Here is a 14456-nt window from a genome sequence, read left to right on the forward strand (position 1 = left end):
TCACAACACAAAACTTAAAGTAGAAAACTCGTGAGCTCTGTTAGCGAAAGAAAACAAAACACCACTTCAAGGTACTGTAATGAGATCATTCTCTATTTATATTGGTGTTAAACCTACTGTACTCCAACTTCTCTATGGTTTATAAACTATTTTACTAGCCATAGATTCATCAAAATAAGCAAACAACACATAGAAAAAATCTGTCAAAAACAGAACAGTCTATAGTAATCTGTAACTAGCGCAAGATCTGGAACCCCAAAAATTCTAAAATAAATTGCCGGACATGAGGAATTTATCTATTAATCATCTGCAAAAATAATTAACTAAATAGAACTTTCCAAATAAAAATGGCAGCAATTCTCGTGAGCGCTAAAGTTTCTGTTTTTTACAGCATGATCACAAAGACTTCACCCAAGTCTTCACAAAGGTTATACTTGGCACAAACACTAATTAAAACATAAAACCACATCTAAGCAGAGGCTAGATTAATTAATTATTACTAAACAGGAGCAAAAGGCAAGGAACAAAAATAAAATTGGGTTGCCTCCCAACAAGTGCTATCGTTTAACGCCCCTAGCTAGGCATGATGATTTCAATGATGCTGACATAAAGGATAAGAATTGAAACATAAAGAGAGCATCATGAAGAATATGGCTAGCACATTTAAGTCTAACCCACTTCCTATGCATAGGGATTTTGTGAGCAAACAACTTATGGGAGTAATAATCAACTAGCATAGGAAGGCAAAACAAGCTTAACTTCAAAACTTTAAGCACATAAAGAGGAAACTTGATATTATTGCAATTCCTACAAGCATATGTTCCTCCCTCATAATAATTTTTAGTAGCATCATGAATGAATTCAACAATGTAACCATCACATAAAGCATTCTTTTCATTATCTACAAGCATATAAATTTTATTACTCTCCACATAAGAGAATTTGTTCTCATGAGTAATAGTGGGAGCAAACTCAACATAATAATTACCATGTGAGGCATAATCCAATTGAAAACTAAAATCATGATGACAAGTTTCATGGTTATCATTATTCTTAATATCATAAAAGTCATCACAATAATCATCATAGATAGCAACTTTGTTCTCATAATCAATTGGAACCTCTTCCGAAATAGTGGAATCATTACTAAATAAAGTCATGACCTCTCCAAATCCACTTTCATCAATATAATCATCATAAATAGGAGGCATGCTATCATCATAATAAATTTTCTCATCAAAACTTGGGGGACAAAAAATATCATCTTCATCAAACATAGCTTCCCCAAGCTTGTGGCTTTGCATATCATTAGCATCATGGATATTGAAGGAATTCATACTAACAACATTGCAATCATGGTCATCATTCAAATATTTAGTGCCAAACATTCTAATGCATTCTTCTTCTAGTACTTGAGCACAATTTTCGGAATCCTTATTCTCACGAAAGACATTAAAAAGATGAAGCATATGAGGCATCCTTAATTCCATTTTTTGTAGTTTTATTTTATAAACTAAACTAGTGATAAAACAAGAAACAAAAAGATTTGATTGCAAGATCTAAAGATATACCTTCAAGCGCTAACCTCCCCGGCAACGGTGCCAGAAAAGAGCTTGATGTCTACTACACAACCTTCTTCTTGTAGACGTTGTTGGGCCTCCAAGTGCAGAGGTTTGTAGGACAATAGCAAATTTCCCTCAAGTGCATGACTGCTACCTCTTGTGCTTGCGTTGGTTTTCCCCGAAGAGGAAGGGATGATGCAGCAAAGTAGCGTAAGTATTTCCCTCAGTTTTTGAGAACCAAGGTAACAATCCAGTAGGAGGCCACGCTCAAGTCCCTCGTACCTGCACAAAACGATAGCTACTCGCAACCAATGCGATTAGGGGTTGTCAATCCCTTCACGGTCACTTACGAGAGTGAGATCTGATAGATATAATATTTTTGGTATTTTTTGTATAAAGATGCAAAGTAAAAAGTAAAGGCAAAGTAGAAAGCAAAGCAAGATTAAAGTGATGGAGATTGATATGATGAGAATAGACCCGGGGGCCATAGGTTTCACTAGTGGCTTCTCTCAAGAGAATAAGTATTCTACGGTGGGTGAACAAATTACTGTTGAGCAATTGACAGAATTGAGCATAGTTATGAGAATATCTAGGCATGATCATGTATATAGGCATCACGTGCGTGACAAGTAGACCAAAACGATTCTGCATCTACTACTATTACTCCACTCATCGACCGCTATCCAGCATGCATCTAGAGTATTAAGTTAAAAACAGAGTAACGCCTTAAGCAAGATGACATGATGTAGAGAGATAAATTCATGCAATATGAAATAAACCCCATCTTGTTATCCTCGATGGCAACGATACAATACGTGCCTTGCTGCCCCTTCTGTCACTGCGAAAGGACACCGCAAGATCGAACCCAAAGCTAAGCACCTCTCCCATGGCAAGAACTACCAATCTAGTTGGCCAAACCAAACGGATAATTTGAAGAGACTTGCAAAGATAACCAATCATACATAAAAGAATTCAGAGAAGATTCAAATATTATTCATAGATAGACTTGATCATAAACCCACAATTCATCGATCTCAACAAACACATCGCAAAAAGAAGATTACATCGAATAGATCTCCACAAGAGAGGGGGAGAACTTTGTATTGAGATCCAAAAAGAGATAAGAAGCCATCTAGCTACTAACTATGGACCCGAAGGTCTGAGGTAAACTACTCACACTTCATCGGAGAGGCTATGATGATGTAGAAGCCCCCCGTGATGATGGCCCTCTCTGGCGGAGCTACGGAACAGGCCCCAAGATGGGATCTCGTGGATATAGAAAGTTGCGGCGGTGGAATTAGGTTTTTGGCTCCTGTTTTGATCGTTTGGGGGTAGTAGGTATATATAGGAGGAAGGAGTACGTCGGTGGAGCACCGAGAGGCCCACGAGGTAGGGGCGCGTCCCCCCACCCTCGTGACCGCCTCTTTGATTCCTTGGAGTAGGGTCCAAGTCTCCTGGATCACGTTCGGTGAGAAAATCACGTTCCCGAAGGTTTTATTCCGTTTGGACTCCGTTTGATATTCCGTTTCTTCGAAACACTGAAATAGGCAAAAAAATAGCAATTCTGGGCTGGGCCTCCGGTTAATAGGTTAGTCCCAAAAATAATATAAAAGTGGAAAATAAAGCCCAATATAGTCCAAAACAATAGATAATATAGCATGGAGCAATCAAAAATTATAGATACGTTGGAGACGTATCAGGCATCCCCAAGCTTAATTCCTGCTCGTCCCCTCGAGTAGGTAAATGATAAAAAGAGAATTTTTGATGCGGAGTGCTACTTGGCATAATTTCAATGCAAATCTTCTTAATTGTGATATGAATATTCAGATTCGAAAGATTCAATACAAAAGTTTATAGACATAAAAATAATAATACTTCAAGCATACTGACAAATAAATTATGTCTTCTCCACACAAAGTATTTAAATCATGCACAACCCCGATGACAAGCCAAGCAATTGTTTCATACTCTAACTTTTTCAAATTTTTCAATCTTCACGCAATACATGAGCGTGAGCCATGGATATAGCACTATAGGTGGAATAGAATGGTGGTTGTGGAGAAGACAAAAAGGAGAAGATAGTCTCACATCAACTAGGCGTATCAACGGGCTATGGAGATGCCCATCAATAGATATCAATGTGAGTGAGTAGGGATTGCCATGCAAATGGATGCACTAGAGCTATAAGTATATGAAAGCTCAAAAAGAAACTAAGTGGGTGTGCATCCAACTTGCTTGCTCATGAAGACCTAGGGCAATTTGAGGAAGACCATCATTGGAATATACAAGCCAAGTTCTATAATGAAAGATTCCCACTAGTATGTGAAAGTGACAACATAGGAGACTCTCTATCATGAAGATCATGGTGCTACTTTGAAGCACAAGTGTGGTAAAAGGATAGTAACATTGTCCCTTCTCTCTTTTTCTCTCATTTTTTTATTTTTTTTATTTAAGCCTTTTCTCTTTTTTTATGGCCTCTTCTTTTTTGGGCTTCTTTGGCCTCTTTTATTTATTTTTCGTCCGGAGTCTCATCCCAACTTATGGGGGAATCATAGTCTCCATCATTCTTTCCTCACTTGGGACAATGCTCTAAAAATGATGATCATCACACTTTTATTTACTTACAACTCAACAATTACAACTTGATACTTAGAACAAAATATGACTCTATATGAATGCCTCCGGCGGTGTACCGGGATGTGCAATGATGCATGCGTGACATGTATGAAAGAATTATGAACGGTGGCTTTGCCACAAATACGATGTCAACTACATGATCATGCAAAGCAATATGACAATGATGAAGCGTGTCATAATAAACGGAATGGTGGAAAGTTGCATGGCAATATATCTCGGAATGGCTATGGAAATGCCATAATAGGTAGGTATGGTGGGTGTGTGATACCGGTGAAAGGTGCGCGGTATTAGAGAGGCTAGCAGAGGTGAAGGGTGAGAGTGCGTATAATCCATGGACTCAACATTAGTCATAAAGAACTCATATACTTATTGCAAAAATCTAGAAGTTATCAAAGCAAAGTATTACGCGCATGCTCCTAGGGGGATAGATTGGTAGGAAAAGACCATCGCTCGTCCCCGACCGCCACTCATAAGGAAGACAATCAATAAATAAATCATGCTCCGACTTCATCACATAACGGTTCACCATACGTGCATGCTACGGGAATCACAAACTTTAACACAAGTATTCTTTAAATTCACAACTACTCAACTAGCATGACTTTAATATTATCACCTCCATATCTCAAAACAATTATCATGCTTCAATCTTTTCTTAGAATTCAACACACTCAAAAGAAAGTTTCACAAATCTTGAATACCAAGCATATTATTATTAAGCAAATTACCATGCTATTAAGAGACTCTCAAAATAATTTAAGTGAAGCATGAGAGATCAATAGTTTCTTTAAAACAAATCCACCACCGTGCTCTAAAAGATCTAAGTGAAGCACATAGAGCAAAATTATAACGCTCAAAAGATATAAGTGAAGCACATAGAGCAAAACTACATAGCTCAAAAGATATAAGTGAAGCACATAGAGCAAAACTACTTAGCTCAAAAAGATATAAGTGAAGCACATAGAGTATTCTATCAAATTTTAATTCATGTATGGCTCTCTCAAAAGGTGTGTACAGCAAAGATGATTGTGGCATACTAAGACACAAAGACAAAAATAATACAAGCCGGTCCAAGAAAAACACATATCATGTTGGTGAATAAAAATATAGCTCCAAGTAAATTACCGATGGAAGTGGACGAAAGAGGGGATGCCTTCCGGGGCATCCCCAAGCTTTGAATTTTTGGTGTCCTTGGATTATCTTGGGGGTTCCATGGGCATCCCCAAGCTTAGGCTCTTGCCACTCCTTGTTCCATAATCCATCACAAGAATTCACCCAAAACTTGAAAACTTCACAACACAAAACTTAAAGTAGAAAACTCGTGAGCTCCGTTAGCGAAAGAAAACAAAATACCACTTCAAGTTACTGTAATGAACTCATTCTTTATTTATATTGGTGTTAAACCTACTGTATTCCAACTTCTCTATGGATTATAAACTATTTTACTAACCATAGATTCATCAAAATAAGCAAACAACACACGAAAAACAGAATCTGTCAAAAACAGAACAGGCTGTAGTAATCTGTAGCTAGCGCAAGATCTGGAACCCCAAAAATTCTAAAATAAATTTATGGACGTGATTAATTTATATATTAATCATCTTAAAAAAGAATTAACTAAATATCACTCTTTAAATAAAAATGACAGCAGTTCTTATGAGCGCTAAAGTTTCTGTTTTTTACAGAAAGTTCAACAAGACTTTCCCCAAGTCTTCCCAACGGTTCTACTTGGCACAAACACTAATTAAACACAAAAAACACAACCAAAACAGAGGGTAGATAATTTATTTATTAATAAACAGGAGCAAAAAGCAAGGAATAAAAATAAAATTGGGTTGCCTCCCAACAAGCGCTATCGTTTAACGCCCCTAGCTAGGCATAAAAGCAAGGATAGATCTAGGTATTGCCATCTTTGGTAGGCAATCCATAAGTGGCTCTCATGATAGTTTCATATGGCAATTTTATTTTCTTTCTAGGAAAGTGTTCCATGCCCTTTTTTAATGGAAATTGAAATCTAATATTCCCTTCCTTCATATCAATAATCGCACCAGCCATTCTAAGGAAAGGTCTACCAAGAATAATAGGGTAAGAAGGATTGCAATCTATATCAAGAACAATGAAATCTACTGGCACATAATTCCTATTTGCAACAATAAGAACATCATTAATCCTTCCCATAGGTTTCTTAATAGTGGAATCCGCAAGATGCAAGTTTAGAGAGCAATCATCAAAATTACGGAAATCTAGCAAATCACACAAAGTCTTGGGAATAGTAGAGACACTAGCACCCAAATCACACAAAGCATAAAACTCATGATCTTTAATTTTAATTTTAATAGTTGGTTCCCACTCATCATAGAGTTTTCTAGGGATAGAAACTTCCAATTCAAGTTTTTCTTCATAAGATTGCATCAAGGCATCAACGATATGTTTAGTAAACGCTTTATTTTGACTATAAGCGTGAGGAGATTTTAGCACGGATTGCAACAAGGAAATACAATCAATTAAAGAGCAATTTTCATAATTAAATTCCTTGAAATCCAATATAATGGGTTTAGCAATATCTAGGGTTTTAATTTCTTCAATCCCACTTTTATCAAATTTAGCATCAAGATCAAAAGATTCAGAATTATTGGAACGCCTTCTAGGTAAAGGTGGATCATATTCAGTCCCATCTTTATCAAGATTAATATTGCAAAACAAAGATTTAATAGGGGACACATCAATAACTTTTAGCTCTTCATCATTATTTCCATAGGAATTCGGTTTAGCGTCCATCTTATTGACTAAGGTGGCTTGCATATCCGAAATTTCAGCAGTCATCTTTTCTAGACGTGTAATTTGGGATCTTATACCATCAAATTCTTTAGACATATCATCAAGCTCTTTATTCATATAACTCATAAAACTTTTTTGTTCCATAAGCTCGTTTCTAAAGAAATTATTATGCTCAAATTGCAAAACCATAAACTTCCTAATGTTGGTTTCGATCTCCTCTAACCTTTTAAGGTGAAGATCACCAAATCTTGGTTGAGCCATCGCGACAAACAAGCAAACTAGCACACGAGCAAACAAGAGCAAACAGGCAAAAGAGAGGGAGGATAGAGAGAGAGAGAGAGGGCGAATAAAACAGCAAGGGTGAAGTGGGGGAGAGGAAAACGAGAGGCAAATGGCAAATAATGTAATGCAAGAGATAGGGATTGTGATGGGTACTTGGTATGTTGACTTTTTGCGTAGACTCCCCGGCAATGGTGCCAGAAATCCTTCTTGCTACCTCTTGAGCTTGCGTTGGTTTTCCCCAAAGAGGAAGGAATGATGCAGCAAAGTAGCGTAAGTATTTCCCTCAGTTTTTGAGAACCAAGGTATCAATCCAGCAGGAGGCCACGCTCGAGTCCCTCGTACCTGCACAAAATGATAGCTACTCGCAACCAATGTGATTAGGGGTTGTCAATCCCTTCACGGTCACTTACGAGAGTGAGATCTGATAGATATAATATTTTTGGTATTTTTTGTATAAAGATGCAAAGTAAAAAGTAAAGGCAAAGTAGAAAGCAAAGCAAGATTAAAGTGATGGAGATTGATATGATGAGAATAGACCCGGGGGCCATAGGTTTCACTAGTGGCTTCTCTCAAGAGCATAAGTATTCTACGGTGGGTGAACAAATTACTGTTGAGCAATTGACAGAATTGAGCATAGTTATGAGAATATCTAGGCATGATCATGTATATAGGCATCACGTCCGTGACAAGTAGACCGAAACGATTCTGCATCTACTACTATTACTCCACTCATTGACCACTATCCAGCATGCATCTAAAGTATTAAGTTAAAAACAGAGTAGTGCCTTAAGCAAGATGACATGATGTAGAGAGATAAATTCATGCAATATGAAATAAACCCCATCTTGTTATCCTCGATGGCAACGATACAATACGTGCCTTGCTGCCCCTTCTGTCACTGGGAAAGGACACCGCAAGATCGAACCCAAAGCTAAGCACTTCTCCCATGGCAAGAACTACCAATCTAGTTGGCCAAACCAAACGGATAATTTGAAGAGACTTGCAAAGATAACCAATCATACATAAAAGAATTCAGAGAAGATTCAAATATTATTCATAGATAGACTTGATCATAAACCCACAATTCATCGGTCTCAACAAACACACCGCAAAAAGAAGATTACATCGAATAGATCTCCACAAGAGAGGGGAAGAACTTTGTATTGAGATCCAAAAAGAGAGAAGAAGCCATCTAGCTACTAACTATGGACCCGAAGGTCGGAGGTAAACTACTCACACTTCATCGGAGAGGCTATGATGATGTAGAAGCCCTCCGTGATGACGGCCCTCTCCGGCGGAGCTCCGGAACAGGCCCCAAGATGGGATCTCGTGGATACAGAAAGTTGCGGTGGTGAAATTAGGTTTTTGGCTCCTGTTTTGATCGTTTGGGGGTATGTAGGTATATATAGGAGGAAGGAGTACGTCGGTGGAGCACCGAGGGGCCCACGAGGCAGGGGCGCGTCCCCTCACCCTCGTGACCACCTCTTTGATTCCTTGGAGTAGGGTCCAAGTCTCCTAGATCACGTTCGGTGAGAAAATCATGTTCCCGAAAGTTTTATTCCGTTTGGACTCCGTTTGATATTCGTTTCTTCGAAACACTGAAATAGGCAAAAAAACAGCAATTCTGGGTTGGGCCTTCGGTTAATAGGTTAGTCCCAAAAATAATATAAAAGTGGAAAATAAAGTCCAATATAGTCCAAAACAGTAGATAATATAGCATTGAGCAATAAAAAATTATAGATACGTTGGAGACGTATCAATGACCTAAGGTTTATCAATCCGTAGGAGGCGTAGGATGAAGATGGTCTCTCTCAAGCAACCCTGCAACCAAATAACAAAGAGTCTCTTGTGTCCCCAACACACCCAATACAATGGTAAATTGTATAGGTGCACTAGTTCGGCGAAGAGATGGTGATACAAGTGGTATATGGATAGTAGATAAAGGTTTTTGTAATCTGAAAATATGAAAACAGCAAGGTAACGAATGATAAAAGTGAGCGTAAACGGTATTGCAATGCGTTGAAATAAGGCCTAGGGTTCATACTTTCACTAGTGCAAGTTCCCTCAACAATAATAACATAATTGGATCATATAACTATCCCTCAACATGCAACAAAGAGTCATTCCAAAGTCACTAATAACGGAGAACAAACGAAGAGATTATGATAGGGTGCAACCGATTAATCATCAACTTAGATAATCTGGATGTAATTGGGACCATGCAGGACGGAGGACAATCAACGGGTGCGGCGGCGGAAATTTTCGATGACTGCTTTCACTATGCATGTGATTTTATCATGACTAAATTCGAACACTGTAATAGAGAGGCAAATAAAGTAGCACATGAACTTGCTAGATTAGCCAGATTTTCTTCAACTTCAGATTGGTTTGAGGAGCCTCTAAATGAAATTGTAATGATCCTCACAAACGATGTACTGATTATTTCTAATGAATAAAGTTTCGTTTTAACTCAAAAAATGATGCACACAGCCATTCTTATTGATTATTAAGCAAAGTCAACTATGACCGAAGCATTACAAGATATGAACATTTACGACTAATTGTCCAGGAATCATTACTTTGGCAGACTGAGCCTCCCGATTTTTTAATTGATGTACTTGCAAACAATGTATCCTTGTTTTCGCTTAAAATATACACCGCATGATGGCATTTCCGTAAAAAAGCCAGATGTAATTGTACATGAGCAAGAATGATTATCCCTAGGAATAACTAGCTTAACCCGTGCGGCGGCACGCCGCGCCCGTCTGTACATCATGATAGAATCATGAACCATTATTATAAGCTAAAGAAAATATATGTGGTGGCTTCACGTGTGTTACATGCTATTACATGAAGAAAAGCACATTGAAGAGCCTTGTGTTGATTATTTGGCTAATTGATTGGTTGTTTATGTTAGTTGATGTGTTCTCCAAGAGTTTTCCAGGTTCGTGTAAGTTTAATTGTATGTTTTTTGTCACATTTTGTTTGGTTTTCATCTTCATATGTAGCTTCATGTGCTCGGATTTAACTCTTTTTTTTTGTTTGATTATTCCGGTTTTGTTAATTTCATGTGAGATAGATGATGTGTGTGTCTTTATAATGAAGATACAATCGGTTATGCATCAATAATACCATGTCTTTTGGGACCTTCAACCACTGAAAAAGTTGGCCTAAAGTATACCTAGGAAAAATTTCTACTTTCCATCCAAAATGGAGAGTAGCATTTTCTTTGTTCTCCAAAGAAAGCACATCCTGATCTCTTCTCTTTTCCACTGATTTTGAAGAGAACCAAAAAAAAATACATGCCTTAATTTGACAGCCAAGAGGTGCATGTTGAATCAAATTTTAGACGAATAATACACAAATATATGAATAGAGACCCTTGGGTATGTGTATAACTATATTGTAATCTGAGCAATGCTACACGCCCAGGCAGATTTTTACTAAATGTACAGGATGCTTAGCTGGGTTCAATTGATTGAAAGAAAAGCGGGTGAGGGGCCCATACCCTTGAAAATCAGGGGGATGGAGATTAGTTAGCGAGAAGAATCCCATAGAAAAACCCGTATAGTCTGTCGTTCTAGAATTTTAGTTGTAATCTAGGTGGACAGACTGAAACTAAAGCTTGAAATTAGGCTTTTGTAGAAATAGTGTAATGGCAAGATTATTTCAGTGAACTACTACCACATGAGTAAAGATATATATGGTTTAAGATTAAGCTCGCTGTGTGTAAGAATTGCATCGTCGGCATATGGATCTCATGGCTGGCACTTCACTACTCATTATACGTGTTAGGAGCGGCCAATGACCAGAGATACGTGTCTCGAACATGCAACGACCATAAGTAACACTACATCTATAGAAATTAAAAAATCAACTTGACATGTCATTGAGTGTGTACGTTTTAAATTACTAACTGAGAGCATTGCGCACGTTTAATAAGTAGACCGAAGAAACAAGAATGAATTAGGCATCTGTAAAGAGAGGGTCAAGAAAGTAGGCAAGAGAACGGAGCAGTAGATCTCCACCCCAGGTGTTGCCGTGGCCGCGGCCCTCGTCCTTGCGCTCCACCTCGAACTGCAAGTCTGCAACCACCAGCCAACTTTCCTCTTGCTATCACCATTTTTTGAAGCTCTACGGCAGGAATGTCCCAGCTCTCCGCTGACGACAATGGATGCCTAGTCGCCTAGATTACTCATCTCGGGGATGTTCCTGGCCATATATATCTCGTCGGGTTCAGCTCCTGGAACACGCTGGCTGCGGATGCGCGTCCTCCTCTCCTCCTGCAGTCGCCACATCCTCTCCAGCAGCTCTTTCATGTAGTCGATCGCGTCCCCAGGATCGACACTCTGTCAATCTAGATGTCTACAAAAACACACATTCAGATTTACTCCCAATATTCTAGCCATTAATTTTCCAAGATCGATTGACGATTGGTCTTTACCTTGATGATCCTGGGCACGACGGAGGTAGCCTGGAGAGACGATTCACGGTTGTTGAGGCGCTTACAACGCCGGCACTCAACCATCAGGTTCTTGGAGGGCATGCCCTCCAGTCCTCCACCCTCTTCTTCCTCGACGCCGGCATACATAGGAGCTGCCGCCATCGTGTAAGGGCAGAACGCGCCACTGTCCGCGCCCGGCAGCCCGGGATCTACCACGCAGGCGTCGAGGCGTCACACGGCGCTGGCGATTTTACTGCTCACCGCTGCCGGGCCGGCCCGTGTAGATAGGACGGCCGAAGTGGGCAAAAAGCGGCAACGATAGCCTCATCCTCGCCACCGAGGAGGGTGAGCATTCCGTTGCGAGAGCCGCCGCTGCCGCTGGAGTCAACGGTGTGGCAACCAGCGGGCCGCACGGCCACCGACCTGGACGGCGTCGCTCAGCACCGACTTCAGCTTTTCCTTTGGACCTCTGCGTTGCCGCAGTAGCTGTCTGTCGCTCTCGCTCCGCCCGCGTGGAACGACCCGGAGGCAGTCGACTGTCCAGACTCCAGGAGATCGCAATGAACCCGCCCGGGGAGTCGGCAGCGCCACGGCCGATGTACCCACTGTGGCAACGGCTGCACATCGTCCTTCGCTGGCAAACAAAAGAGCATGCATAGTCGACGACGGCGAGGACGGACTGTCAAGGCGAACATGTCAGGTGTGAAGGACTGGAGAAAGTAGAAGAGAAGCACATCCGGCGAGAGCTTTGACGCGAACTCGGCGCCGGCCTCTCACCCCGCCGTCCGTGTGCGGTGTGGTTCCCTCACCGGCTCCTTCCGTGCTCTTCTCGTGGTCACCCCAAGGCAAGGAAAAACGAAAGCAGGAAAGCCCGTATTATAGAACTTCCAAATGACCAGAACTAACGATGAAAGCAGTGCCTAGAATCCAAGAACGCCCAGAAGAGCTGCACCTGCTAACACGTCCTGCTACCGCTCCTCCTTCCGCCTCCTCGCCCACATCTTCATCGTGTACGATGGACTGGCGGCGCCCAGGTCGCCGACTACTGCCAGGACACTCCCAAGCTGCAAGTCGTGCGCCGCAGAGGACCGCGTCGGAGCCTCCGACAACCTGCCCGGTCTACCCGGGGTTGCCTCGAGCTGACGACCTCCCAGGCGGACGACGGCCTGCCATCCCCGACCAGACCGGACAGCAACAAGAGTAACCATCCCTAATTCTTATGCAAGACAGAGTGCACGGCCGGCTCGAACCAGGATGGAAAGAAGATGGATGGAAGAGGCTGGTATTTATAGGAAGCAACAAGGAAGCAAAGGACAATTTGAAGGTAGCCACTGCATGGATAGAAGAAGCAACCAGAGAAATAGAGAAAGGCGGCAGCCGACCATAGAGCAGGCCTAGAAAGCACGGCGAAGCGGCAGCCAACCTCACAACAGCACACGTGGCAGAAAGGAAATTCTAGTTCGAAACAACCAGCATTATTAAATATAAGCAGTCAGACCAGGATACATTGCATGTTGCATGCCTGCAGACCAATGAAAACTGCATATCCTGTGCGCACATGCAACCAAAAGCGAACCGGAGGAAGAATCGCGCATGCATGCCCATAGAAACCGCCCATCCTGCACACCCATGCAGCCAATGGCAAACCGATTTAGAAAACCTAGCCGCAATTGCTAACTGCACACAGGTGCATACCCTTCCAGATCCCCCACTAAAGCACGTGGCGTGTCCCCGTTGGCTCGCTTTTTACTGATAGAAAAAAGTCAAAGAAACAGTAAAAAAAATCCTGACCAGATTTAGTATATGTATAATTATCAGTGAACAAGGATTTTCCTCGGGCCAAAATGTATGTTCAGACTGAGCACATCATTGGGGATAGCGTGAGATAGAAGGTCGTTGCACTTGCACAAAGCGCTAAGAATAAGTTGCCATATGATGTCAGCGATAACCTGTGTAATTTCCGGGAATCCATGTAAAACGGACTATTGACAATATTTAGGCAAAGAACCCCGACAGATAGAGACGGATTTAAACGGTTTCTGTGCTTATGACTGACTCACTAGTAAAAACGCATGAATAAATGTCAAGCAAGTGGTCGTGCCGGAGTGGTTATCGGGCATGACTAGAAATCATGTGGGCTTTGCCCGCGCAGGTTCGAATCCTGCCGACCACGCTTCCACTTTTTCATTTTCTGTTTTCCTTTTTTTCACGAAGCCAAAAGCCATAACACCAACCCAAACTAAATTTGCATGTGCTTTTTGTCTTCCTTTTATAGCACAATAGCTGGCCAGCTTCTACAAACCGAAAAAGACTTTCGCCATGTTTTATACTTTCTCCATCCGAAAAAGCTTGTCCCTCAAATAGATTAATGCTAGATACATTCATTTGAGGGACAAGTTTGAGACAAGTTTTTCGGACGAAGGGAATATATAAAAGCAAACCGCCACGAGTTATACAAAGTTCAAACAAAGAATACAAACGCACACCCAAACACACATAAAAGTCCCACGAATAAGGTTTTGTTGAAGGCACTAGCTCAACAAGCCCAAGGTAGACCACAATTTCATATCAATGGGCTTAACCTTTTTTAGGTGAAAATTTTCTGTTTTCCTTTTTTTTCACGAAGCCAAAAGCCATAACACCAACCCAAACTAAATTTGCATGTGCTTTTTGTCTCCTTTTTATAGCACAATAGCTGGCCAGCTTCTACAAACCGAAAAAGACTTTCGCCATGTTTTATACTTTCTCCGTCC

The 14456-nt window shown here is 40.9% G+C and overlaps 1 protein-coding gene and 1 non-coding gene across 2 annotated transcripts; one reads left to right on the forward strand and one right to left on the reverse strand.

Moving 5' to 3' along the window:
- Window positions 1-11126: 11126 nt before the first annotated feature.
- Window positions 11127-12950, reverse strand: LOC125510398 (transcription factor bHLH93-like). The gene is made up of 2 exons (XM_048675562.1): window positions 11704-12950; window positions 11127-11624 (listed from the first exon to the last, which is right to left on the reverse strand). Exons 1-2 carry the CDS (start codon window positions 11863-11865, stop codon window positions 11496-11498), a joined length of 291 nt encoding a protein of 96 aa, XP_048531519.1. The 5' UTR covers window positions 11866-12950; the 3' UTR covers window positions 11127-11495.
- Window positions 12951-13794: 844 nt separating this feature from the next.
- On the forward strand, window positions 13795-13876 carry TRNAS-AGA. The gene has a single exon. It is a non-coding gene; the product is annotated as a tRNA-Ser (tRNA).
- Window positions 13877-14456: the final 580 nt, after the last annotated feature.

This window comes from Triticum urartu, chromosome 5 (assembly GCF_003073215.2).
Source record: "Triticum urartu cultivar G1812 chromosome 5, Tu2.1, whole genome shotgun sequence".
NCBI classification, from domain to species: domain Eukaryota; kingdom Viridiplantae; phylum Streptophyta; class Magnoliopsida; order Poales; family Poaceae; genus Triticum; species Triticum urartu.